The sequence below is a fragment of the Blennius ocellaris genome (assembly GCF_963422515.1).
Source record: "Blennius ocellaris genome assembly, chromosome: 14".
In the NCBI taxonomy this organism is placed as follows: Eukaryota; Metazoa; Chordata; class Actinopteri; order Blenniiformes; family Blenniidae; genus Blennius; species Blennius ocellaris.
The window spans coordinates 23,536,240-23,560,843 of NC_137663.1; the positions used below are offsets into that span (position 1 = coordinate 23,536,240).

At 46.3% G+C, this 24,604-nt stretch overlaps 1 protein-coding gene across 4 annotated transcripts in view; it reads right to left on the reverse strand.

The window, feature by feature from the left end:
• Positions 1-4,841: 4,841 nt before the first annotated feature.
• tspoap1 (TSPO associated protein 1) overlaps positions 4,842-24,604 on the reverse strand; it is a 56,143-nt gene continuing 36,380 nt past the window's right edge. Inside the window, exons 13-31 of one of the 4 annotated variants that reach the window (XM_080509491.1) lie at positions 24,138-24,318; positions 23,448-23,552; positions 22,778-22,983; positions 21,045-21,151; positions 20,849-20,958; positions 19,887-20,762; positions 18,252-18,403; positions 17,673-18,149; positions 17,112-17,564; positions 16,874-17,029; positions 14,502-14,604; positions 13,035-13,177; positions 11,405-11,573; positions 10,654-10,722; positions 9,248-9,295; positions 8,057-8,205; positions 7,904-7,975; positions 7,500-7,610; positions 4,842-7,052 (exon numbers count right to left, since the gene is read on the reverse strand). In XM_080509491.1, coding sequence (XP_080365617.1) covers positions 6,753-7,052; positions 7,500-7,610; positions 7,904-7,975; positions 8,057-8,205; positions 9,248-9,295; positions 10,654-10,722; positions 11,405-11,573; positions 13,035-13,177; positions 14,502-14,604; positions 16,874-17,029; positions 17,112-17,564; positions 17,673-18,149; positions 18,252-18,403; positions 19,887-20,762; positions 20,849-20,958; positions 21,045-21,151; positions 22,778-22,983; positions 23,448-23,552; positions 24,138-24,318 — 3,987 coding nt within the window. In that variant the 3' untranslated portion in view covers positions 4,842-6,752. The remainder of the gene's footprint in view (positions 7,053-7,499; positions 7,611-7,903; positions 7,976-8,056; positions 8,206-9,247; positions 9,296-10,653; positions 10,723-11,404; positions 11,574-13,034; positions 13,178-14,501; positions 14,605-16,873; positions 17,030-17,111; positions 17,565-17,672; positions 18,150-18,251; positions 18,404-19,886; positions 20,763-20,848; positions 20,959-21,044; positions 21,152-22,777; positions 22,984-23,447; positions 23,553-24,137; positions 24,319-24,604) is intronic. The other 3 variants (XM_080509492.1, XM_080509490.1, XM_080509489.1) reach the window with 3 other exon arrangements.

Consider the following 24,604-nt stretch of genomic DNA (forward strand, 5'->3'; position numbering starts at 1 on the left):
CAAACACACTAAAGATTAAAATGTAAACATATTTTTAGACATGAGAGGAGAAAAAGTTAGGAAAAGTAATTTTCTACCATATTTAAATGAAACTTTGAGTCACGAGCTCGCATGAATTTCCATTATGCTCAAATTTCTGAACAATAAAACATCGGTTTTGGTTTGAATTTGACTCGTTTGCGGCGTCTTTTCTCCCGATGAGTCAAACTGAAGTAAACCGGAGGAGTGTGATGGTTTTTTTTTTTTTTTTTTTAAACCTGATTATTACAGTTTGAAGTTTGTGCCACAACAAAGAAAAACTTTAAAGTATAGCATGGTATTTATCTTTATTTCAAACATTTGAAAAAGAAAAAGAAAACATTAAAACTAAAAGACACAGTCAATATGTTAGTACCACTAATGATATTAAGCATTGAGAAGAAAGAAAAAAAATATATATTATTAAGACTCAGCACAAATAATACTAATGATAATAATAATAATATGAATCAATAACTACTCAGTCTAATACTGTATACTTAGCTTTTCTAAAAGGAATAGGGAGAAGCAACTTGCTAATCCAGTCCTACACCTATTCTATCTTAAATATGTTTTAATTATGTAATATAAGAATCCATCCCTAACTAAACTACCCCTCTACCACCATATACCCTTAATCTCACTCTTACTGTGCTTTACATTGATCTTCTTTATATTGTTTGATAGTCTCATCTTTATATAACCATTTAAAGTGCTTAATATTTGTGCTGTATTTGATTTCTTCACCCAGTGATTCCAAAAAGTCTCTGTTCGTGAATATGTTTTGTAAGTTTCCAGGAAGTAAAATAGTTTCTTGCCTTGTACATTTTGAATTTTACCAGGTAATAACATTTCAGGCCGGAATATAAACAGGTTGTTTGTGTGTTCCTGGTGTCCCACATTATAAACAATCCTCATTACTCTTATTTTGGCGAAAACACAAGGGTTGCAGATTTGATTTTAAAAGTGTTTCACATTGACTCACGTGGCGCAGCGTGGATCTCTCTCAGGCCCAGTGGGAGGGACTCGACCTTCAGGTTGGAAACCACAGCGCTGCTCTCGGTTTCCATGAAATTGAATATAAAAGCAGCACATGTGATCAAGTCATTTGGGGTCAGATCCAGCACCCCGAACTTTAATGAAGAACTTCATTCAATCTCTTCCACAACTTCTTTCTTTCTTTTTTAACACGTCACCTTCCACATATCAATATAACATCCTAATCTGTGCCCCCGATCGACTTTTAACATTGTTGGCTCACAGAAAATGTCGATTTTGACATAGATTTGCGCTAAGAAATGCATTTTTCATGGTATAAATCTCTGCTAGAGATTTAAAAGTAATAAACATTTCAAAGCGGGCAGGAACCAACACCTGGTTTTCTGTCATTCAGTATCACATCCTCATTTAGTACCGTTTCACAAATACACTCGTACCCAGAGGCCCCCAGTGGAGCACAAACTAGTTCAGTCGCTGCGCGACATAAAGCCGCTAAAACAACGGTGGAGGATCGCAGAGCTGCTTTTCTTTTCTTTTTCGGTGACCTACATTAGACTGCAAACCCAGCAGGGGAAATAAAGAGGCAGCCGTCACGCGCTGGCAGAGAGCGGCTGCGGGAGTTTTTGAAAGGAAAGATGTGATGTAGAAGCATTCAGATCTCAAACTCAATGATGAAATATTCAATTATAAGCAGTCGCCTTCCACTTCTGCTTAATTGTTTTGAATATGATTGTAGCTGCAGGGAGATGTTGAAGCAGAATTTATTGATAGTTCCGAGTTGTTGGCTTTCAAAAGTAAAGAAATGTAGTAAATCTGTGGATTCGGCATTCGTGAAACACCTATTATAGTCATTTCGCATTTAATTTAGTCAACACTTACTATCTTGATTATTTCTCCTCTTTATTTATTGATCTTTTACCAGATTTTACCACATATTCGACTTAAGAGTCACCAGTTCACCTGAAAAATGCTTGTTTTTAGACTGTATGAGAAAACCCAATGCACAGGGAGAACATGTAAACTCCAGCCAGAAAGGCCAAAATCCCAGGACCCCCCCCAACAGGGACTGTACGGTGACTAACCACAGTTGCACTTGACGGGGAATAGAAACCCGCCACCTTTCACTTTTAGACACCGACAGATTGGTTGGAGGAAGAAAAGCATCTCTTCTGGCATGGTCGCACTAAAATACAGCTCAAAGTTCGTGTTCAGTTCAATAAATGCTGAACCCGGCTAAAGCTTTACGATTATCACTGAAACCATCTAGTCACCGGCAAACTCTCCCCAAAAGACCTGTAAATTTAAAGTTGTGACACCAAAACTCCACGTAGACGTAGAGATCCGTGAAGCCCAGTGAAGGAGAAACGCCGTGTTGCGTCTCTTTTCAACTTCAGGCCTACAAATATCGTCGTCGACCCGAAAACCCCCCCCCCCCCCTGAAAGAAATAGAGAAAAAAAAAACCGAAACTCAGGAGGACTAATGGTGATTGAGAGGATTCAGATTGTGACAAAGAAACGTGGGACGTTGACGAATCGTCTTTTTTTTCTTTCTTCTCTCTCGCTCAATAAAAGGCGTCTGCAGCGAGGCGGAAGGGGAGAACGAGAGCGGCTGTGACTGTTAGACCTCTTCCTGTGGTTGCGTCACGTGGCTGCTGAGGGTTCAAAAGGAGGCAGCTTCTTCTTCTTCTTCTTCACGAGCCGCTCGGACCGACAGAAGACACCTGCAGCCGGAGCTGCCGGCAGAGGAGGAGGTAACGTATGGACCACCACCACGACTCACTCCGTCGGTGGGTAAATGGTAAATGACTGGATTTATTTAGCGAAAGAGCAGAAAGCCGCTCTGCCTCAGCTTTCATCGCTCTTTCGTTTGATGCAACTTCTTGTGAAATCTCCCCGATTCATTGGGAATTAAACAAACATGAACGTCAATGTTTTCTTTTTGTTTTTTGTTTTTTTAAATCGGAAACTTTTAGTGAACCTGTGACTGTTTTTCTAGATTTTACATGTGTCAAGAAGTATTTTGTTTATTTTCACTATGAAATAATTTGCAATTATTTGTTAAAAAAGAAACAACTAATGACCGTTTCAGATGTTTAAAGTGATTTATGAACATGTCGACTCGCTCCAACGGAAAAGCTTACTCACTCCAGACAAAATGGCCTCCTCGCCATTGTGCTTCCTCCGCAGTTTGACATTTACCTTCAGAATTTGCACCAGAGCGCCATCTTGAATTTGTTTTTTTTTTCCGAAATGTGAGCTTTACTTAAAAAGCCCCCAAAAAAGGATGAAAGTTTAGTCAAACTGCGAAGCTTCCTGATCTGTGACGTGGATTTAAAAGTTTCATCTTGTTTCGTGGTGGTGTGGAAATGTCAGTAGGCCTCACTGCAGTTTGAAAAAAGAAAAAAAAAAAAAAAAAAAAAAAAGCCACAAAGGAAGTGCTGCATGCTGCACACTGCGAAACAGGAAGTGTGTGTTTTCTGAGGCGGGGAGTTGTAAAAGTTTCAGGTGCAGAAGACGGAGAAGAGGAAGAGGAGGAAGAGGAGGAGGACAGTGGATGTACAGTGCAGTCATCCATAAAGTAGAAAGCACTACTAAACTCCTCGCCACAGTGTAGTGTTTCCTACTTTATGGATGAGTGTACTGTTGGCTTCAGGGAGAACGCCGGAGCCTGCTGGGAGGACGACGACGACGATGGGGGGGGGCAGGAGGGAGTGGAGAGGGGGGGGGCTGCTTTGTCTCGCGAGGCCACACGTCACCCAGAGTGTCGCAGTCGGTTCACATGGGCGGAGTGTGGCAGCGAACGAACAACTCTCTCTCTCTGATTCACCTGCAATGCAGAGATCATCACTGTCCAATGTACAATCACTCGTAATAAAAGAAAAAGAAAAAGAATCAGGTCTTGTTTTACCTCATTTGGAGTGACACACACACACACACACACACAGTGTTTTCTGTGAAAATATACATACTTTATTCCTGTAAAAAGATCCATAATGAAACAAACCCTCACATTTTCCTCCGCGCTCTACGTCTTTACACACCGACCCTCCGTCCACACGGCGCCGCACATGCAACGGCCACGGCAAAATAAAAGACGTCTGCAAAATAATATTAACAAAAATATTTACACGTCAATAAAAAGTCGTCGTATAGAATATATATATATATTAAAAAAAAAAAAAAAAAAGGTCAATCTTACACTGGTTCCAAACATAAATGCAGATCAGGAGAGAAAAGAAAAGAAAAGAAAAAAAAAAAGTTCCTGCGCTGTATGAAAATATACCACAAGTCCAACACTGTTCATTTAAACACAGCCACACACACTTTCACACACACACATACACACACACGTCCTACAGCATCAACCTACGAGACCCAGAAACGAAAACAGCGACAGAAATAAGGCCGAACATGGGCGTTAACGTTGGTGCGCATGCAGTCCATAAACATCCTGTAAACAACGTGTTAAGACTAAATCAAGGTCTTGGTGTAAGGCTAAACAAGATCGGCCGAGCTACGACTAGAAACAAAACCACGGGCGGAGGTCCTACTGGAGTTACTACGCAGCAGGTGGAGGAGTACGTGTGCATGAGAAGGCCGTAGAAATACAAATCCGTACAAATATTCGCTGTACATTTCGGCAACTTTTGAATTGAAAAAACATAAATAAGAGAAACCATACAGTCTTGCCTCGATCCCGGCTACTTTACATCTAAAGTGTCTTTGAAAATCCGCCCTTGGCATCGTCATGCTCCCTTTATGTAACACTGACACATTCAAACAATCATGACATTATAAGGGGATGGGGGGCGGGGGGGGGGGGGGGGGGGGGGGGGGGGGCACCTAATGCTTTTTGGCATGTTTCCTGCTGCTTCCCCTGCAGGCGGGGGGTGGGAGTGAAAACCTGGGAAGATCCAGATCCCACCGAGAGAGGGATCGGTGACGATCAATCAGCTCCTCCCGATTCTTTAACAATCAAAATTGAAATCGAAACTCGCATTGCGACCGGAGCGTTTGGTCGACGTGGAGCAGACGTGGAGTTCACAGGAAGACGAGCCGGCAACCACCAACCGAGTCATCAGTTAATCCCCGGCAGTGAGTGGGAAGCAGGTTAAATCACTATTTTACCTGCTAATTTACAAATAATCAGGGAAAAAAAACAACCAATGTGGGTATTTCTGATTCTCTCGACAGTGTGAATGAACCAGAAACCCTCCCTGGAATCAAGAGTTAAGACGATCCAAGAGAAAAACTAAGCTTCAAATGTAGATCAGAACCATCTTACTAAATAACAAAAGAGCAGTTTTCTGTTAAAATATGCGTCACATTTCGTGAATACAGTCCCACTCATGTTTATCCCTGTACAGAAATGGGGACAGTACATAGAATATATATATATATATATATATATATATATTAAGAGAAACTCGCTTTTGTATCCTCACGTGAGAAAACTGGGTTACGTCTTCTTACGTAATGAATTGAGCAATAAAAGTTTTGTCTTTCACAATTCCCTTGTTTTCTTTTTTTTTCTATATTAAGAGGTCGTTTCACACAATTTGAGCCGGTGGAACGACTACGGAAATACGGGTTTTAGGAAAGATGTTAAATAGGTTGTTTATTCTTAACCAGTCGGGCGAAGATTTTTCTTCATTTAGAAAAAGATTTATTTTTCCCCCCCCTCATTTGAATGTGATAAACAAGTAAAGTTGTCTGTTACTACTAATAATACTTCATTTATGAGATTGAAAGATTAACTGGTGAGTGAAGACAGTGGATGCAGCTCGACTTAACTCTCTAATCTGCAGCCTGGACCTGAAATCCTGCAGGTTTCTGTCGCTCACACGCACACACACCCCACACCCACACACGTACACACACGCACACACACGCACACACACACACTCGCACACAGAACATACATGTAGCATGTAACATGCATGCAGATTGTGACCGTGGTCACAAGCATGGAGAGTTCCTGCAGTCATGTCTGAGAAAGGCATCAGGTTTCAGTCTCACCAATGGACTTCATTGACACACAGACAGACACACACACACACACACACACACACACACACACACACACACACACACACACACCTCAGAAGGGCAACCCTCCACATCCGTCAACGTCGCCGGGATCCAAAGTGACCCGGCTCAACCCTCCACAGAACTGAACGACGGCCCTGCAAAGTGATAAATGACAGCTTCTGTACAACAAACTATAAATACCGTCGAGGACGAGAAACACGCGGGGGAAGCAGACATATTTAAATACACCCTTTCAGGATGAATAGTGCATTCCTTCCAAGTGGAAGAGACGGAGCGCGGCTTCGGAGAGATAAAGTGGCACCAGTACGCGAGCGCTCGATATTCAACCGGCCGTTTGCGACCCGGACTGACTCTGCTCCGCCCGAGTTCTCTACACGAACGTCTTCCACCGACCCAGCGCTAGAGTGTTCCAAGCAGTAGCGCCTTTGCCGAGCTGAGATATTGCGACTGCTGTGATAGGAAGTATTTGGAGATTATACCTGTGAGTTTCCTCACGTCAACATGCACTTCTACATGCGTCTGAGTGCTCTAATGTAACAGCCAGTCTAGCCGTGCTCTAAGGCAAATGTATGATATTCGGTGGCGGTTGAAGCGTCGGTTATTAGACCTGATGACTCCCCAACGGGCCCACTGACAGATGAAAAGAGTGCTCTCAGGGGGACACGGGGGGGGGGGGGGGATTCTCATTCTTTCTTGCTGGATCCCAGTTTCTTGAACAGCCTCCTGCCTTTGGAGAAAAAGCCTTTCTTCTTCTTGGCCGGCACGGCGCAGCCAGTCTGTGGCGGCGTGTCTGCGGGGGAACATGGAGCCGGAGGGGAGCAGCAGTCCTCCGCTGCAGCCGGGGCCGGGCCGGGGTCCGGGGCCGACGAGGGGCGGGATCGTGGCTCTGTGTTCTCTGGAGGATCGTCGGCCTGCGGCCGCGGATCTTCTTCCAGGGTCGAAGGTCCGGGATCCTGTGGCTCCGTCGACGACGCTAAAGTATCCTACAAGAGGATTAAAGCACGTTTTAGACCCTAAAACCTAAAGCTTAGCAGATGAGATATACATCTATATTGGAAAACACAAAGGAAAACATCTAAACTCATCTTGGGACAAACACGTAAATGACAGGAGGATCCGGAGCAGAGGAGAACAGGTGAATGGGGGACGGGTCACTAACAGGACGGCGATCATCTCACTTACGATCAAGTCTCAAAGTGTACGCTTCGTTTTTGCTTCTGTGAAAGGCCATGCAGGAAGCGGCGGAGCAGAAAGGACATGCAACACCGAAGAATTAACAACAAAAAAAACCCCAAAAAACAAACACACACGAGTCAACCAGATGAGAAGTGATGATAATTGAAAGAAGACAAAAACAATCCCCGACGTCTGTAATTTGAGAAGATGAAACACGGCGTGTGCATTCAGACGTGGAGCGGCGGCGGCGCTACCTGAGAGTCTTTCTTGGGTTCTGGCGGCGGCGGGCCGCACGCTGGAGCGTCATCCGGTAAGGCCTGCAGGAAGTTAGAGGGCACCAAACCTCTGTGTCCATTCAAGTCCCCCTGAAGAACACACAACAAAGCCTCACGTAAACAAACTAATATAACATCTATTAGACTCCAAACTAATCCACACGTCTGCAACCTTTGTTTCACCGATAAAATGAGGCTGATTCGGCTTCTTTTACTTCTTTTTTTCCACAATTTGAGACTTTTAAATTTGTGATTTTATATTCAGGTGTGATTTGGGACTGTTTTTATTCAAACACCACTTGTGCAGGTTGTTAAAATCAGCAAGTAAACAAAAATAGACTTTTTGAACCGAGTCAGATTAGCTGAGAGTCTTGAGGACTTACGTAGAAGAAGCCGTCTTCGTCCATGTCTCCAAACACATGGATGATGTCTCCTGCGCTGAAGGTCAGCTCGGCCTGGAAACACACGGCGCTCGTGATGAGTCAGCACTCGGCGCGCCGAAGGGAAACGCAAGAGCATACGAGAGCGCGACTGACCTCTATGTCGGTGTTGGGCGAGCTCTCGCGTGGATCATAATCGAAGATGGCGACCATCCTGCGGGCTCCGGGGGCGGGGTTTCCCACGGGTGGTGGAGGAGCGGCGGCGGGAGCAGGAGGAGCAGCAGGAGCAGCAGGCTGGCTGGGATCTGTCAATCAGAGCGCTCAGTGAGAGAGAGAGGGTGGCGTGAAGCGGCGGGGCGTCTCGATTGGCCCGTCGTCGGCATGCAGCTCAGGAGGAGCGGCGCCACCGCAGTCAGACTCAAGAGAGCTTCGTGAAAACAACAAGAGGTTAGCCGCCGGCTGTTTGCACCGCCGTCGCCACGAAAAGGGGCCGCGGCCGGCCGTACGGAGCGGCGCCGCTTATCAATGGATGACGAACCCAAGTGTTTTTCAACACCGTTAGCAAAAGAATGGAGACAAACGGGAGTCAAGAGAAATGTTACGGATGCTGGTTGAACTGTAAAATGAGAAGAGGGGTTAGGAAACAGGGACTGTTTGATGTTTATAGTGTTTTAATGAAGACGCAAAACACTCGTGTTGGTTTACGAGAGAAAATACCGTCTTGTGTCAGTTATTTAAGACGCTTAATCGTGATAATTATAACTTGCGGTTACAAAATGGGAAGCAGTCTAATCTTTTTTACGAGTACTTTAATACTTTGAGAGGCTGTGTTTTGATTTACGTGACAAGAAGTATACGTATCTATACAAAAAGCAGTTTAGAGTCAAACTGTCAGTGATGAACTTGAATGTTAACTTTAAAAAAAAAAAAAAAAAGCTGTGAAATACAAAATGATCAAGAACGACAGTGCGGATTGATGATGAGAGAAAAGGAATATCATTAATTATGTTTTCGGTTGTAAGTTGCTCATATTTCAGGTTAGTAACCCACCGGCTTCTCCGTCATGTAAAATGTGACTGTATTTGTTGAAATGTGACCGGGAATAAAGCATCTATTCATTGAAAAGATCTTTATACTCTTCATTGATACATTAAATCATCAAGCAATCCCCCAAAAAGATGGATAGAGATGAGTGTAGTTATTAGAAAGAAGAGTACAGTCTTCAGCTTTACACTCACGCACAATGACAAAAAGAAAAGTATTAACGGAGTGGGCGGACGCATGCATTCAAACTTGTCCTCTGATCATGCAGATGCAGGCAAAAGCTCGGTGGCTCCAGCTACGAACCTTGAGCGGAGGAGCCCGCGCTCTCGTCCCAGAGTGCTGCAGACTCCACTGGAAGAGACGGGGCGAGGGAAGAAGAGCGTGAGCACGACCACGGAACGGCGCGAGACGCCGACTGAGAATCATCCTGCCTCAGGTCAACACAGTGCAAAGGTCATGTAACTCGTTGGTGAGACAGGAGCAGGACTCTGCTTTTTGTTTTTGTTCCACATTCCTGCTGCCTTATCTGCAACGTTTTACATGGTGGGACTCATGTCTGTGGCTTTTTACATGAGGAAGCTGCTACGCGGCGCAAACTGACAAACTGAACAATAAAAAAAAAAAAAACGATCGAAATGAAGGATAAAGAGAAACACAAGATCATTTTTGGTTCAGAGGCCACAGTTTCATCTTGAGTGGAAAAATGGAGGCGTAATAACCTTTAAGATTTAAAGTAGCTAAAGTTTGAAACAGTCTGTTTTCACAAAACTAAACGATTAGTATAGAAATGACAACAATTTAAGCATAAAGCCAATTTCCATGATATTTTCAGGTGCACAATGCAGCTAAACGTCCCTCAGTAATGTAAGTAAATGGTGGCATTGTAATTTAATTAAAACGATTTGATGGGTTATTTCATGGGCCGGATTGGAGCCTGTTGGTGGCCGTTTTGGGAACACAGGTCTCATGTTGGACACCCGTTTTAGGTGAAAGGCTATTTTCGGCTTTTTTTTTGTACAAACTGAAAGAACAAAACAAGCAAAAAAGGTTTTTCTGCCTTTCATAGCTTCACGAAAAGCCTTTCTTTGCCTGTTTATTACCAAAATATTCACATTCCTCGAGCTAAAAGTTCTGTATGCAAAATCTGAGTTTCACCACAGTGCATGTTCTGCTTTCTATTTGCTTCTGCCTGCTTCATATTTCAATCAATAACTGTGGGTATTTTTTTGTTTTATTGCCTTATAAGGACATTAAAAGTCTTTTCTGATTCCTCTCCTACTCAATCGGAACGTTCAAGGTCCAGATTTAGGTAAACTTTCCAGGAAAGTTTCCATTAATCAGTGTTTTCATGTCCTTTTTACAGCATGTAGATGTTTTCAACCTGTTCTATGACTCGTATATAAAGCTGGGAACTGGAAAGCAGCACTGAGATATATAAGGAGAAATAAAGACTATATATTTTTTTTTTTTTTTTAAGTAGGTGTACGGCCCTGAGGGATCTCAAATGAAGATATTTGAAAGAGATTAGGAGGAACAGTCATATGAAGTAATATAAACTATAAGTCCCTCCTCCTGTTTGAAGTGAGAAGCGGCAAACTGAGCGAGCGACATGTGAGGTGAGCGAGACTGAAAAGAGAAGCAAACCAGAGGCGGAGAGAGGAGAGGGAGAGAGAGCGAGCGGTGAAGCCACAATCTGCAGCGAGACACACCTTTCTTGGATCGTCTCGGTTTCGGCGGTGGGACGGGGCGACGTGGAAGCTGTGCGTGTGTGCGAGTGCCTTTATGGAGTTTTCAAAACCAGAAATAACAGTGACAGAAAGGAATAACATAACGGAACAGAAGTGAAGACAAAGAAATGAAACCAAAAAAGAAACACAGGTGTCATAATTGAAAGAAGCAGACCAGACAAAGTAGACAATGAAAAAAAAAAAAAAGCCAGCGGAGAGCCATTAAAAAGAAAAAAACAAAACAAAACCAAGGGACAGCGAACACAGCAGTGAGAACGAGTGGAAGTGAAAAGGTTAAACCATCTGCAAACACCACTCTGGGGTCGAGAGGAGGAAACAGAGGCAAAGGGTTAAGCTGGATCTCACTGGGTGGGTGACTCTCGTTCACCACAATAGAAATTATGTTTTTAGAGAAGCAAACGTAGATGGTTAACATCTCCTTCAGAGCAACTTGGTGCCGAGAGCTCATGTTTTGGTTTTTCATGTGATTAGCTTTGAAAACTGTCTTTATTAAGGCGTCTTGCAATGCGGCAATAAGCCAATGTTCGTTAAAGCAACGTGGAAGAATCATGTTTAGTTTAATAGTAACAACTGCTATTTTCACTTACCACTTAAACACGAACAGCAGTGACATTATGGATAAAACACTACGGGTTACATCCAAATGTGCTCGTTTTCAAGTGACAACAGAAGACAAACGGCCACGGCGCTGCCGAGAGACGGCGTCACGTACCGATCTTGTCCATTGAGGCCGCGGTGGACAAGAAGCCCTGCTGCAGCAGCTGCTGCCGGGTCTCCTCGTCCTCCACCTGGAGCTCAGACACCATGTTGCACGGCACGTAGCCGAGGCGACCGCTCGACTCCCCCCGGTAGAACCCGTCCGCATCTTTATCGCCGTAAACCTGCACAGGGGGAGGAGATGTTTGGTGAAAAAGTTCACTTTGCAAAGTGAAGCAGAAAATCTCCACCGCTGAGTCTGGTTCTGCAGGTTTCTTCCAGTGAAAAATAAGTTTTTTCCTTTAAGCCGTCGTCCCCTGCTTCCTCATGTGGAATAATTGTTGGTTTTTCTCTGTCCGACTGCCTTCAAATGACTGTATTGTGAACTGAACTGAATTTAAATTGAATCTCTAAAGCCAGGATATTGTGTAAAATGTACATTTAAAAAAAAAAAAAAAATCATTGCAATCATGTGCAAGCACGCAATATGAAATGGTGAAACGGAGAAAGACGATAGATAAAATATCTATAAATCTGATTTTGAATGGGATGGCAGCAAAATATTTGAAGATGGTTATAAAAAAAAAAGCCACAAAAGAGAAGAAAACGTAAGACATGTTTTCAAAATGTGGAGGGGGCAGTGGAGAAGTTTAAAACAGGAAGAATGATTGTTCACTTTTTCTATTAAGAAAAGTGTTAAGATGCTTTTCTTTAAAAACTGAATGTGAAGAGAAATGTGGTAGAATGTGTACACATTTTTTTTACATTTTATATTTATTTTTACTTATGAATTGCAGCCACCATTAACAATAAAATCTTAAATTGTGAAAAACATTAAGTAATCCAGCAGTTATTAGAAATGATATGCGGCAAACCAGAAGCGACAGATGGAGGAGAGCAATGTGGTTTTCTATGAGGTAACAAATCAGGTTAACGCCTGTTAAAAAAAATAAAAAAATAAAATAGAGAGTGCTCCAGAAAGGCTGAGTCAAGCAGGTGTAAAAGATGGAGGACAAATAAAAACCTTCATGGCTGCACTGAAATAAGGCAGAAAAGTGACGAGTGGTCAAATCAAACAGTAAGAAAAGAGAAAAGAGAAGACGGCACCAGCCAGCTCATAATCGTCCCACATTTCAAAAGCTGTTGTTGTGTACTCGTGCATATGGCATCAGACGCTTGTGAGAAAACTCTGTTATTGCTTAACACAACATATGTGTCATTTCTGAGAAAAGCCATTTGTGTGTGGTTCGGTTTGGTGAACCACATTTGGCTCACATTTGAATAACAATATGACCACCCTGGAAAATAAACCTCTTCTTTATTTAAGCTGTACCTCCTTTTTTAATCTCGTGGTGTTGCTTAAACCGTCTCTGTATTAAACCTTAAACCTGACCTGTCGTGCGTAAAGAATTTAATTATTCCCCTGAGCTCACTAATTTAAAATATCAGGTGTCTTTACAATATCTATCTATATATCTATATCTATATCTATATCTATATCATAAATATTGTGTGTGTGTGCTCAAGCTGTTGTGACAAGCTGCCAGCGTGGGTGGAAGTCGGTGTCTGAAATGAGCAAACGTCAGGAATGCTTTGAACCGGCAGGCTGCGCGACGGTCGCCGTCTGAGCTGAACGTCCCACATACTTTGATGATCTGTCCTTCGCTGAAGGGCAGCTCCTCCTCGGCGGCGTCGGGATTGGGTGACATGCTGGCGGGATCGTACGGGAAGAGCGCCACAAAGATGCGTATGTTGCCGTCCGCTTTGATCTTTGGCGGCTCGACGCTGCCTGTGGACGCACGAGGGCACATGCACGCGCACACCGTCACAAATCTGCACATATTCTTAAATAAAAATAATAATAAAAAAAAAAAAACAAACATCTTGAGTTTTGCAAAGTTCTCTGATTATTACATGGATTTTTGCACATCATTAATTGGATTCGAATCCATTAGGATGAGATGGATCATCCTTATTTCAGTTTTCAGAGGTGCCCTTTGTACTTGTTAAAGCAGGAAGTAAAGCCAGCTTGCACCTTCCCCCACTGGCGACCGACTGCAGGGCTCCTGTGAGCAGCGCTCGCCCGGCGCAGGCATGTCCTTAAAAGAGGTAATCAAGCTAAACCACTGATCCTAAGCTGGGTGAGCCGTTTGACAAGCGTGCACTTGTTGATGATCTGCAGCCGCCGTGCAGCAAGGGAACCAAGTGTTTGACCCACTCTCTGATCCACATCTTGGGACGTTCGCTCAAAACAAAGCTGCAGTTTGGAAATTTTTTTTTTTTTTTTTCCCTTTGCGCGCCGCATGTCACCAGCCATGCAGCACGCTGTGCAAAGTGGCCCTGCATGGTTTGTATAGTGGAGCTGCAGCGTGACATCAGAGGGACTAAACGCAAGGCGACTGTGGCCTATTTGTCAGCGAGAGACAATTTTGAAGAGCTGTAGTGAGACTTTAAGCTGCACTCAAAGAGACGTGTTCTCTATCTCATTAGGGAGAATCAGCCCATCTGTGGCAAGAGTCACGGGCAGACGGCTCACACACTTTCACATCCTCCCAGATTTTCTGGTAGCTCAGGACAGAACTTCTCCCTGCCGCCTTCCTCTAACTCTGCACGTGTACGTTTAAGCGCGCGGCTGACTGTATAGCTGTACATTGTCCAAGGAGGGGGCGAGGTTCATTAAGCTGATCTCTGGCAACGAGACAAAAGGAGAAGAGAAGCAGGGTAGAGAGGAAGAGAAAGAGCGGGGGGGGGGGGGGGGGGCTCATACCGTACGTCCAATCGGCAGGCTATTTCTTTGCTGGCTAATCGAGGTTACTATTTTAATGTCTGTCACTTCCTCCTGTCATGACAAGCCACTTTGGGTTAAGCCGGTTCTCAGCTTAGCAGGCTCTCTCCCACTTCTACACTGCCTCCCCCCCCCCCCCCCCCGCCCCCCCCACAAGGTGCTAATCTGACTACCTTCATGTGAAAGAGGGGGAGGCCTGCCAACAGGAAAACCACGGCTATGACGGCTCCGCCTCTTACGATTTCTGGCCGCGGGTTTTGAGAAAGAGGAAATGCAAAAAAAAAAAAAAAAAAAAAAAAGAAGAAAATAAAACCGAATGGACTCCGACCTTTGAGCTGCCTGCCGGCCTGCGAGGACGCTGGCTTACAGGAGACGTCTGCCTGGCCTGCCCACGACGGCGCCGCCTCGGTTGGAGGGACCACGTTGGGATCCTGCTCAACACACACACACACACACAAAGAAATTGACAACAAGACACGTGCTGAACACAGACACACACTTTCTACACAGGGGAAGAGGAACATCCTCTATGCACTTGTTACTAACATCAGTAGCAATAAAAACCTAATCTGATACGACAAACTGCAGGGTCACGGACACAAATATCTTTTGTTTGAGCACAAGTACAAACAACAACAACTTTAACAATGACGGACAGAGCGGGGATCATTCATGTTAGACTGTGTTCACAACATTGCTTTGCATTACGCTCAACCAAAAGTTAGAATATTGGAAGCACTTGTGACATAGTGTGATTTTTGGAACAGAACTTTCACGACTAAAAAAAAGCACTCAGAACTGTTGCGAGGATATTATTATGTCTTTGTTTCGGTTCATGCATAAACCGGTGTTTGTGCGAGGTGAAGTAAAGCAGGCAAGTGTGAACGCAGTCTGAGATGACAGGTGAGCGGTGGAAAAGTGCAGGAGAGTCGGCGCAAGCAGATTCGAGGGACAGCAGATTCAGCTGGCACAAATAAAATAAAATAAATAAATAAAGTGATTGATTGTAGTCACTTTATGGCAACTAAACCAACTACTGACTACATTCCTTGAACTTTCTCTGTGATCATAGAGGTGCATTTTGCAGCAAAGTGTGCTCCGCGACCTCCCTCGGCCCACCGCGGTGATGATGGACGGAAGCGTAAGTTGCTGTCCGCCGATTGGAGGAGTTATGCGCTATCCACTAAAGGACTCAGGGGGATAAATCTGCGTGGCTACGGGGATAGAGGAGCGGGGCTGGGACAACTCGGCTGCTGCAGCTGGTCGCAGGGAGGTTTACCGGTAGGTTGGCCTTTGGCCCGCGGTGGTGAGGAGCTCTGCCGTGCTCCGCTTGAGCCCCCTCCACCCACCACTCGGAGCTGGCCTGCTCCACCACCACCTCCCCGGGGATGTACCCCGCCGGCTCGTCGTTGTCGTCGGTGCCGTACTCCACGTCGATCTCCACCTGCCGACCGACGGGCGACCTCACTGTCCGTACTGTTTTGCTGACTGGGTAGGATCTTGGCGGGGCAAGGCCATGGCCGGGGCTTCCTGCTGCAGCGGCAGCCATCTGACTCCTGAGCATGGCCTCCCTCCTAAGGCGGTCCCCTAGCCCTCGAAGCAGTACTTTGTCTTTGCTGTTGGAGGTCGTCTGGGGAGGGCAGCGGGCCGGGACCCGCCTGCTGGCGGGGCCCTCGTACAAACTGGCGTCTTCTTCAGGGTAGCTGATGGTGTCCACCGTGTCTGCATAGTGCACCCTGTGCTGCGTCTTCGGCTTGACCTGCGTGGGCCCGTGTCTGGGTAAAGGCTCTTTGGTCAGGGATCTCAGGTCCCTGTTGTAGTGGTGGTGGTGCGGGTGGTGCTGGGGGGCGTGATGGAGGCGCTCTGTGTCTCTGGGGTGAAGGTGGTTGGGCCGTGGCCGGCCGCGGTGCGATAGCGACTCTTCACGGGAACTGTCTTCCTCCTCCGTCGCCTCCGGGATGCTGAACAGATGCTTGTTGTGGTAAACCTGAGGAGGCAACTTCAGGATCCTCTCCAGGACGTCCTCGTCACTGTCTGGAGGCTCCAGCTTGCGCAACTAATAGCACCACGGTTTAAAAAAAATAAAACACCAACAGCATAAAGGTGCCGTTGAAAGTGGGACAGCGCATTTTGTTCAGTGAAAAGAGATGAACCCGGCCATGCAGAGGAAAGAGAAAGGGAGGCAGAAAAACAAATAATCAAACAAAAGTGAAATGACAACAAACAAATAAAAAAACAAGGCCTGGAAAATGAGATCTTAATTATGAAGGACAAATTATAAAATGCTCATGTCATTCAAAAAGCAGAACTTGATAAGCACAACACCGAAATATCTCAAATAACATATTTGCAGAGTGACTGCTCAAATTATCACCACAATCAAAACGAGGCACAATAACTCGGAACAAATGCTGATGCTTGTTAATGCTTGTTACAAGAATAGACAAGGAACACGGTAAAAGACCTGCCTTCCACCGTGACTTGATAACTTATCATATCATGAGATGATCAAATGTTTTGTTCAATGAGAATATGGTATAAATGTATGTGAATACCGACAGTTAAGAGAATAATACAAATGGGAAAAACATACACTTGAAGATACCATCGAGATAATAAAATCACACAATTCAGTATTGTATTTTAACATTCCCTTCATCCACACTGAATACAAAGATGCCTGCATTTGTTTTTTTTTACCCTGCTGGCTGCGACCGTGTATCCTCTGGCAGGCGCTTCTCCCAGGTGGTCGGAGTACAGGTCCTCCTCCTCCTCCTCCAAGATGTCCGACAGGTCGGAGCGGCTGTTGTCTGCGTTGTAGTCAGTGGGAGGCTCCACGAGCCCTCTGCCATAATCCTGAAAAGAAACAGCGGCGCGCGAGTGTGTGAGTGACTGTGCTGCGTTCGCCACTGGTGAGAATAAATGAACCGGAACTGACCGGCTGCCTTAAACAGTACACCGGCTCTTGGTCCTGTCTCAAGAACTCCTCGATAGACACCAGGCGGCTGCCCTCCTGCTCCTCTTCCGCCTCCGAGTCCAGGGGCGAAGTGCTGGGCGGTCGGTGCAGGTTGATGTCCGGGGGGTTGAGGAGGTCGATGGCGGTGGCGTTGGGGGGGCTGGCGAGGCGCTCTGGTGTCCCGAGCTTGGCACTGGGGTCCTCGATGAACTCCGTGATGGAGGGGAAGGGCCGGATGGTCCCGGGGCTGTCGGCGTCCCTACGCAGATCCACCATAGGTGCTGCTGCCGCTGCTGGTGTCGGTGCCGGTGTTGGTGTCGGTGTCGGTGCTGGTGTTGGTGCTGGTGTTGGTGTTGGTGTTGCCACCGGCGATGGTTGAGGTGTCGCCACCGGAGATAGCTGAAGTGCTGAGGTTGTGGGGGGGCTCACATTAACCTAAAAATAAGAATTTTAGTCAATACAAGTCAATTAAGCAACAAGCCCAGACCACCTCCGATCAAGAAACATAAATAGTTTCATTAAGAATGGCGGAGGGAGGCTTACTACTGGAGAAATGGCGAACGCCACTGGCGACGTGGCCTCGCACACCGCCAAGGCAGCAGCAGTTGAAGGGTCAGCCCAGGCCTTCACGTACGAGGCAGGCGACAGCAGGTCTTCGGGGCGCAGAGCGGCAGGCGGGTTGGCGGCGACTTCCACCGTGAGGCCGGGGAGCGGCGCCATTGGCGACAAAGTGCGGGGCGGCGTGGAGACTTTGGCAGGAGAGTTCCCGTAGGACGGCGGCTGCGGGGGGCTGCTGGGGCAAACGGGGCCGCAGGACAGGGGTGGCACGGCTGGGGCGGGCGTGGCCGGGCCGGCCATGATGTCGGCCAGCTTGGAGGGCACATTCACTGGCATGGAGTCGCAGGACTCGCCGTGGGCGGACATGGTGCGCACGGTGAGCTCCTGAGCTGCCTGCAGGGACTGCATCTGAGAGGGGCCGAGCAGGGCGCTGCCGGCGGTCGGGGAAGACACCTCCAGCACCTTTTTTGTGAGAGAGAGAAGAAGAACGACATTACACGGACGTTTTAGACCCGAGACGGGCAAACTCATCGCCGCGTGTTACAACTGCTTCCAAGTCCTCGCCTTTTTCTTGTCGGCATAGATCGTGTAGCCAGTCACGCGGACTCCGTTGGAGGTTCCCGCGGCATCGATGGTGACCGGCAGCCAGCTGATGAGAGCGATGCCCGGAGAGGGACCGTGCTCCAGCTGGACATCCAGAGGAGCATCAGGCGGGCCTGAAGGCGTCAAGCCACAGCCGACGGCAAGCAAAAGAAAGGGTTTTAATATTTACACTGGAGCAAAGGACGAGGTCGTGTTGATACTACAGTGATCGAGAGGGAGAAATTACGCTATATTCTACAAAGAGGGTTGTCATCGACTATCTAATCTGTCTATTTAGACATCTAGAAACATCTTGGAAACTAAGAAACCATATACCTGCATTCCCAGACTGTGGGCTTGGAACTTAAGCAGATATGAGGGATTATTTAGTGGAAAGAAACTCACACGGAATACAAATGTGGAACTTACAGAGCATGAACTTATAAAAATGGTGCTGAGACTGAGAGAAGCAGAATTATCATGGTGCCAACTTCAAACTAGGATAGAAACACAGAGGAGTATCAGAAACTCCACCAAAGTACCATAGTGAACTTACTTAGTCCCACTGGATTTTGATTTAAACATTTCACTGTATACAGTCACTGTTTGTATCATGGGTGTCAAACATAATACCTGTGGGGGGAAAAAAACAACCTGCAAGAGGCTCTAATCCGGCCTGACAAACAAACAAGCAAATGGTAAAAATGTCAACAAAAACACTGATTTTTAAATACATTTCTTAAGAGTGGTGGACACAGCACAACACTGAGATATCAGTGATGAAGATATAAAACTAGCATTAGCTTCAAAGTCCTGCTGCCAGGGTGAGTTTGTAAAAACGTGTACTACAACAGTTATATAATTTCATTTGAATAATTTTGATCATGCCAAACCAAACTTATCATGACAGCATTGATTGATTTTTGTTTAGATTTTTTTTTTTAAACATCCTTGGTTTTAAAATATCTCTGTGAGATAAGATGAAATGTCTTAAATTGTACTGCCTGAGTGTAAGAATGATAAAACGTTTCGATATCATGGCCCCAGAGGAAGTACATGCTGAAACAAGTTGACCAACTGATGCCATCTGTACATCTAATGACTCTGTAAAGATGTTTTGGCCATTAAAGCAATTCAGAGAGCAGTGAAAGTGACTGTTACGAAGTGAATTTAAACTCGCTGCTCACTGCTGAGTGTCACACATCAATCTGTGTAGCTGGAGCTCTGGCAACCGCAGTATCAGACATAAGAGATTAACATTAACAAGTGAACAAGACCTTTGAATGAAAAGTCATGTAAGAAAATTGCTTATGTGAGAATTCACGATTACATAAAATGCCACAGCTTGAATACAATTGAATATATTCGGAGTTGCTGATACGTTTATGACGAAGTTTAAAAAAAAATTCACATTCACAACATAAAGCTGGTTGATTGTTGCATGTGTTTATATCTTGTACATACGCTGCCGTTAATCCTTTATTCACAACTAAAGAGAAGCTTTCTGGATTGTAAATGCTGGATGACACGCCGACACACATGCAGAGAAACATCCCGTCAGTGTCGCCAGCCTGGAAACTTCCAACAACACGGACAAATGACAGAGTGGATCCTGACCTGCCATCAGTGTGCTGAAGGCGATGGTCGCGCTCCGGTGTTCCCGCCGCTCCACAGGTAGCTCCCACGGCGTGCGGTGCGGCCGCGCCTCCACCTTGACCGCGTACTGCAGGCTGGGTAGGAGGTTGTTCAGGCACAGCGAGTAGCAGCCGGCCTTCACCAGCTCACACTCCTCCTCGTTCAAGGACACAATGTGCACATAGTTACTGTTGCTGGGCAGCCAGGTGAGGTTGGCGGACGTGGCGGTGACCCTCTCCACGCGCAGCTGCGTGGGCGCCACGCAGACGTCCCGGCCGACCAGCATACTGCAGCGGAGCTGGTCCGAGAGCCCCTTCTCCGTCAGGCTCTGCACCGACACCCGGTAGGCCTTGAGGTTTATGTCCAGCCGCTCCAGCACCGCTTTGGTCTGGGAGCCGAAGGGCACGTTGAGCCGCAGCTCCTGGTCCACGTACACGTTATAGCTCCACACGTTGCCCCACCCCGCCGGCACCAGCGGCGGGTCCCAGCCGATGATGATACTCTTGGCGAGCTGCTTGATGAGGTTGAGCTTACGTGGGTAAGGCACAACGTCCAGCCCCACCTCCTCCAAATCCAAGTCCAGGCCGTTGGTGAGGGGGGCTGGGGCGGCCAAGGCTGATGCTGGATCCGAGGGGGCCGAGGCGGGGCCGGAGGCAGCGGAGGCTTCTGTCCTTTCGGAGGCGCTGACCCCCGCGTGGAGGTGATGCTGGTGGCTGGCACTGTGCAGGCTGCTGTCGAGCAGGGAGTTGTGGGACGCGTCGCCGGTCTCCGGGTGGTGGGCGCTCATCACGTCGTCGTCCGAAACACGCTCCACGAAGTTGGAAGGGACCAGCCCTCTCCGCCCGTCCATCAGCTCACCTGCAACGAGCCACCACGTCACACTGACCGCCACGGCCGCAACATGATGCTGGAGACACAACGCGTGAGTGACACTGCAGAGTTACCTTCATAGAAGCCATCGTCGTCCATGTCTCCGTATACGTAGATGTATTCCCCAGCAGTGAGCGGGAGCTCCACCTCAGGGTTATCATTGGGGCCGTCATAAGGATTATAGCTGCCAGCAGGAAAGACGCCACGACACCGTTTTCAGTACAAGTTGAACTGTTGCTGACCGGAGAAGACTCTTACCGCCCCACTCACCTGTATCGTGCGATGAAGACCTGAAGCTTGGCTGCGCCTCTGCTGGCGGTGTAAGGTGCTGGAGCGACATCGATGTCCAACTCCTCTACTTCACTGGCTGTGTCCACCTGAGAACAACAAATACCAACTGCGGTTATTCCTTTTACCGTGTAGGTTAAAGTCTGCAGTTTGTGTTGTCCCTTTAAAAAAAAAAAATAGCTGCTTGGATGCAATAGTTTACAATTATTGAAGACATGTTGGCAATTCTTTTAAGTCGTACAGGAAAATGAAAACGTATGGCTTGTATGCAGACAGTAAAACCTTTATTATGTGGATAGCACCCATGAAAAATATGCCAGATCTGTTCATCCTACGTCTTTGAACCCATTCAACAGGGAATTGAACTGGTAGTCCAATAAGACGCCTCACATATTATTTTCCATGCAGAAAGAAGGAGCAAATACACACATCGATTTCTCGTTTGTTAAAAGCAAAGTTAAAGAGAGCACTTTTTTTGCAATATAACCCGAGTACCTTCTGGAAACATCTTTCTGAACACTTACATTTTACTCACTTTTCTAGTGAGTGCAGATCAGTGTGAACTCATTTGAAGTTTTTGTGTTTGACTTTATATTCCCTTTGAATGGAAGGTGACAGAAACAACTGGACATTAAACATTAGACATAAAACTATTTCAATTGTTAAAATGTAAGTAGTTAAAATCCCAAACATATACCAGGTTTTCTATTCAAACACAGTGATTAATATGAAAGAGTCAGTAGACCTCGGAAAGAATCACCTGGATACCTGATGTGGAGTCTGACTTTCATTCATAACAGCTACGCACAATACAATTAGAAAGGTTGTGGTATTTATAGCTCCCTGGGAAAACCTTTTTAAGGATAATCACCCACAACTACTACTGTATAACCTTCATAATCCACAGTGCGGAGTGGATTATCTCACTAAATATGGGCTTTGTTGAACTGCAGGCCGAAGAGTGACTTGATGAAAAGACCCCGAGTCGCAGTGCAAGATCTGACATCGCCATAAGATGTGATTTAGAAAACTGCTCCATTTTGACAGCAAATCTAAAACGCATTCATGGAGTTTGTGAGCAGTAGCGGCTTGGACATATTCAGCTATGGTCTGCACTTGCGTGAGATGACAGGGAGGTTAAGGAGTGTGACTTTAATCCATTAAATCCAGGCAAACAATGTGATCGCGCAGGGCCGTCTTGGTAATCTTGATCTGCCCGTCTATGTGGAAACAATGTAGGAGGAAGGGCTGCACAGTGACACAACCTGGAAGGAGGAGTCTCCTGTTCCCACTGCTTGGAATTAAACGTTGTTCCCTTCATGGGTCTATGAAAGAGGAGAGCAGGTTTGAGGTGTGCGAGTGCTCTTCAGGGCTTCAGAAGCAGAGATTCAAGCCACGTCTACAAGCTCTTTCACGCCGACTCCTCAATTGCAAGTAATGCTTTGCCTTCTCTGTGAATAGCATGACCCCTCATAACAGTATGTGTAGCTTTAGTTTAAATCACATTTAGCAAATGCAAATGTAAGATGTGACCACCCATAACACGTCACTCCACTCAGTGGCAGTGGGCTGGAGGTGATCCCAGCGGTGTACACACTGTAGACCAGCATAGACAGACACACACTCACACCTCAAGCAATTAGGAACTACTAATTAATCTCAAACACGCACGTTTGGATTATTGGTATAAACGTGGACAAAGCTCCCGGTCGTACCTCGTGCGTTGGGCTGGACTTGTGCGGACTGAGGTGGGTGTCAGACTTGGGGGTGAGGTGTGTGGTCTCCGACTTGCTGGAGGTGGAGCCTGACTTGCTGACGCTGATGGTGGGCAGCTCTCGGTGCTTGGTGACGGGGGAGCGCTCCACCCTGGACAGCCCCGCGGCGTGCGGGGTCGACCCCAGGCGCAGCGCGGCGGCCACATCTGACGGGAGAGAGAAAAAAAAAAAAAGAGGAAAAAAAAAAAAAAGGAAAGCGGTAAATATAATAATCTGCGGTGCCAGTGGAAGACCTACGGCCCCCGGGCTGGTTAACCTGGTTGAATCCATGAGCTGTGGGGCGGGCGGGTCACCGGTTGTCATGCAGGAGGCTCAAGGTTAAACGGGGCTGATTAAACAGGGGAGGGGAAGAAAAAAAAAAAAAATCCTGTTTCCATCTGTCTGGGGTGAGAGGTCACGCTACCTTGTGACCACGTGTGTCACACCAGCGCTGCTAAGGGGCTTAACTGGTTCCACACGCCCCCGACCTTCATGGGATGGTGAGACGAGCTCTGTTACGGCGTCGGGACTGATGCGGTGACGTTGCGAGTGAGATGACGGGGTCGGAACATGCCGTGCTTTGGTGACAATGTCCAACACACACTGTGAGTAACGGAGGCGGAGAGCGTACCGAGCGGGTCATTACCCTCGGGGAAGGAGAGAGGGTCACCCCCCTCAAGACTCCAGAAGGCTATTTCACCCAGCGACACCATATCCAATGTGCCACCAGTGCAGTCTAAAAACACACGGACAGCGTAGGAGAAAGTTTGGATATTCAGGCTTTTGAAAACACACAGGCATATAACCTATGTGCTAAAAAAAAATCATTAATACTTATGTTGAGAAGGAAAGTACAGAGCTAGTGAAGAAAAAAAAACTTAAACCTAAAAAAACAGGGCCAAGCCATGCTTCCATAATAACAAATGAGCAATTCTTATTTTATTGTAAAAACTACCTTTGAAATAATCAATGAACTTTATGATGATCAACAAGGGAAGCTGAATCCATTTCTAATTTTATTGAAATGATATAGAAAAGCCCAGACTTATATGTGCTGCAAGTCAACAATCAGACAGAAGTTACACATTTCTTATAGATTGATAAATTTTGCTCAAATAAATTCATCACGTGATGAAGTGATGAGCTCAACATATTTGAACCCATTAAGATCTCGAAGATGTACCATCTAACTATATGATCTTAACCTATTAAATAACTTTGTTTGGGTTAAGAAAAAAGTGGAATCCCATCACATACAGCTCACAAAAATGAGAAATGCTCTGCGTAATCCATCTCGGATGGGAAGTCCAGAGCAGCTCACCTCGCTCTGTCGTCAGGCCCACCCCGTTGGTCAGAACAGAGAGGCTGGGATTGTTGAGGAGGCTCGAGCTGGCCAGGTCCACCTTCGAGGCCTGAAGCCGAAACTTCTCCAGCTCCTGGGAGAGCAGGCCAAACTGTTCACTCTGGCTGCGGCATTTCTCCTCCAGCTCCCGGACCTTCGACTGCACGCGAGGCGCAGCCAATGTGGAAGACAAACGGGCGGTGAAAACTCAGCATTACGAACCGCTGACCGGAAAAATCCACCTTTTAATACTTTATATGCACAGTTTCAATGTGCGCTGTGGTGCTGGAACATAGTTTTCCAAGCTCACAGAACTACGTGTACTCAGAGGAGCGCATGTGTTTTAAGGTGGATTTCTCCTTTTGTCAGTTATGTAGAGGTTTGTAACACAGTGGGAGTTAGTTAAAAAAAAAAAACTTTCCTGCAGAAACCTTTTCTCACATTGA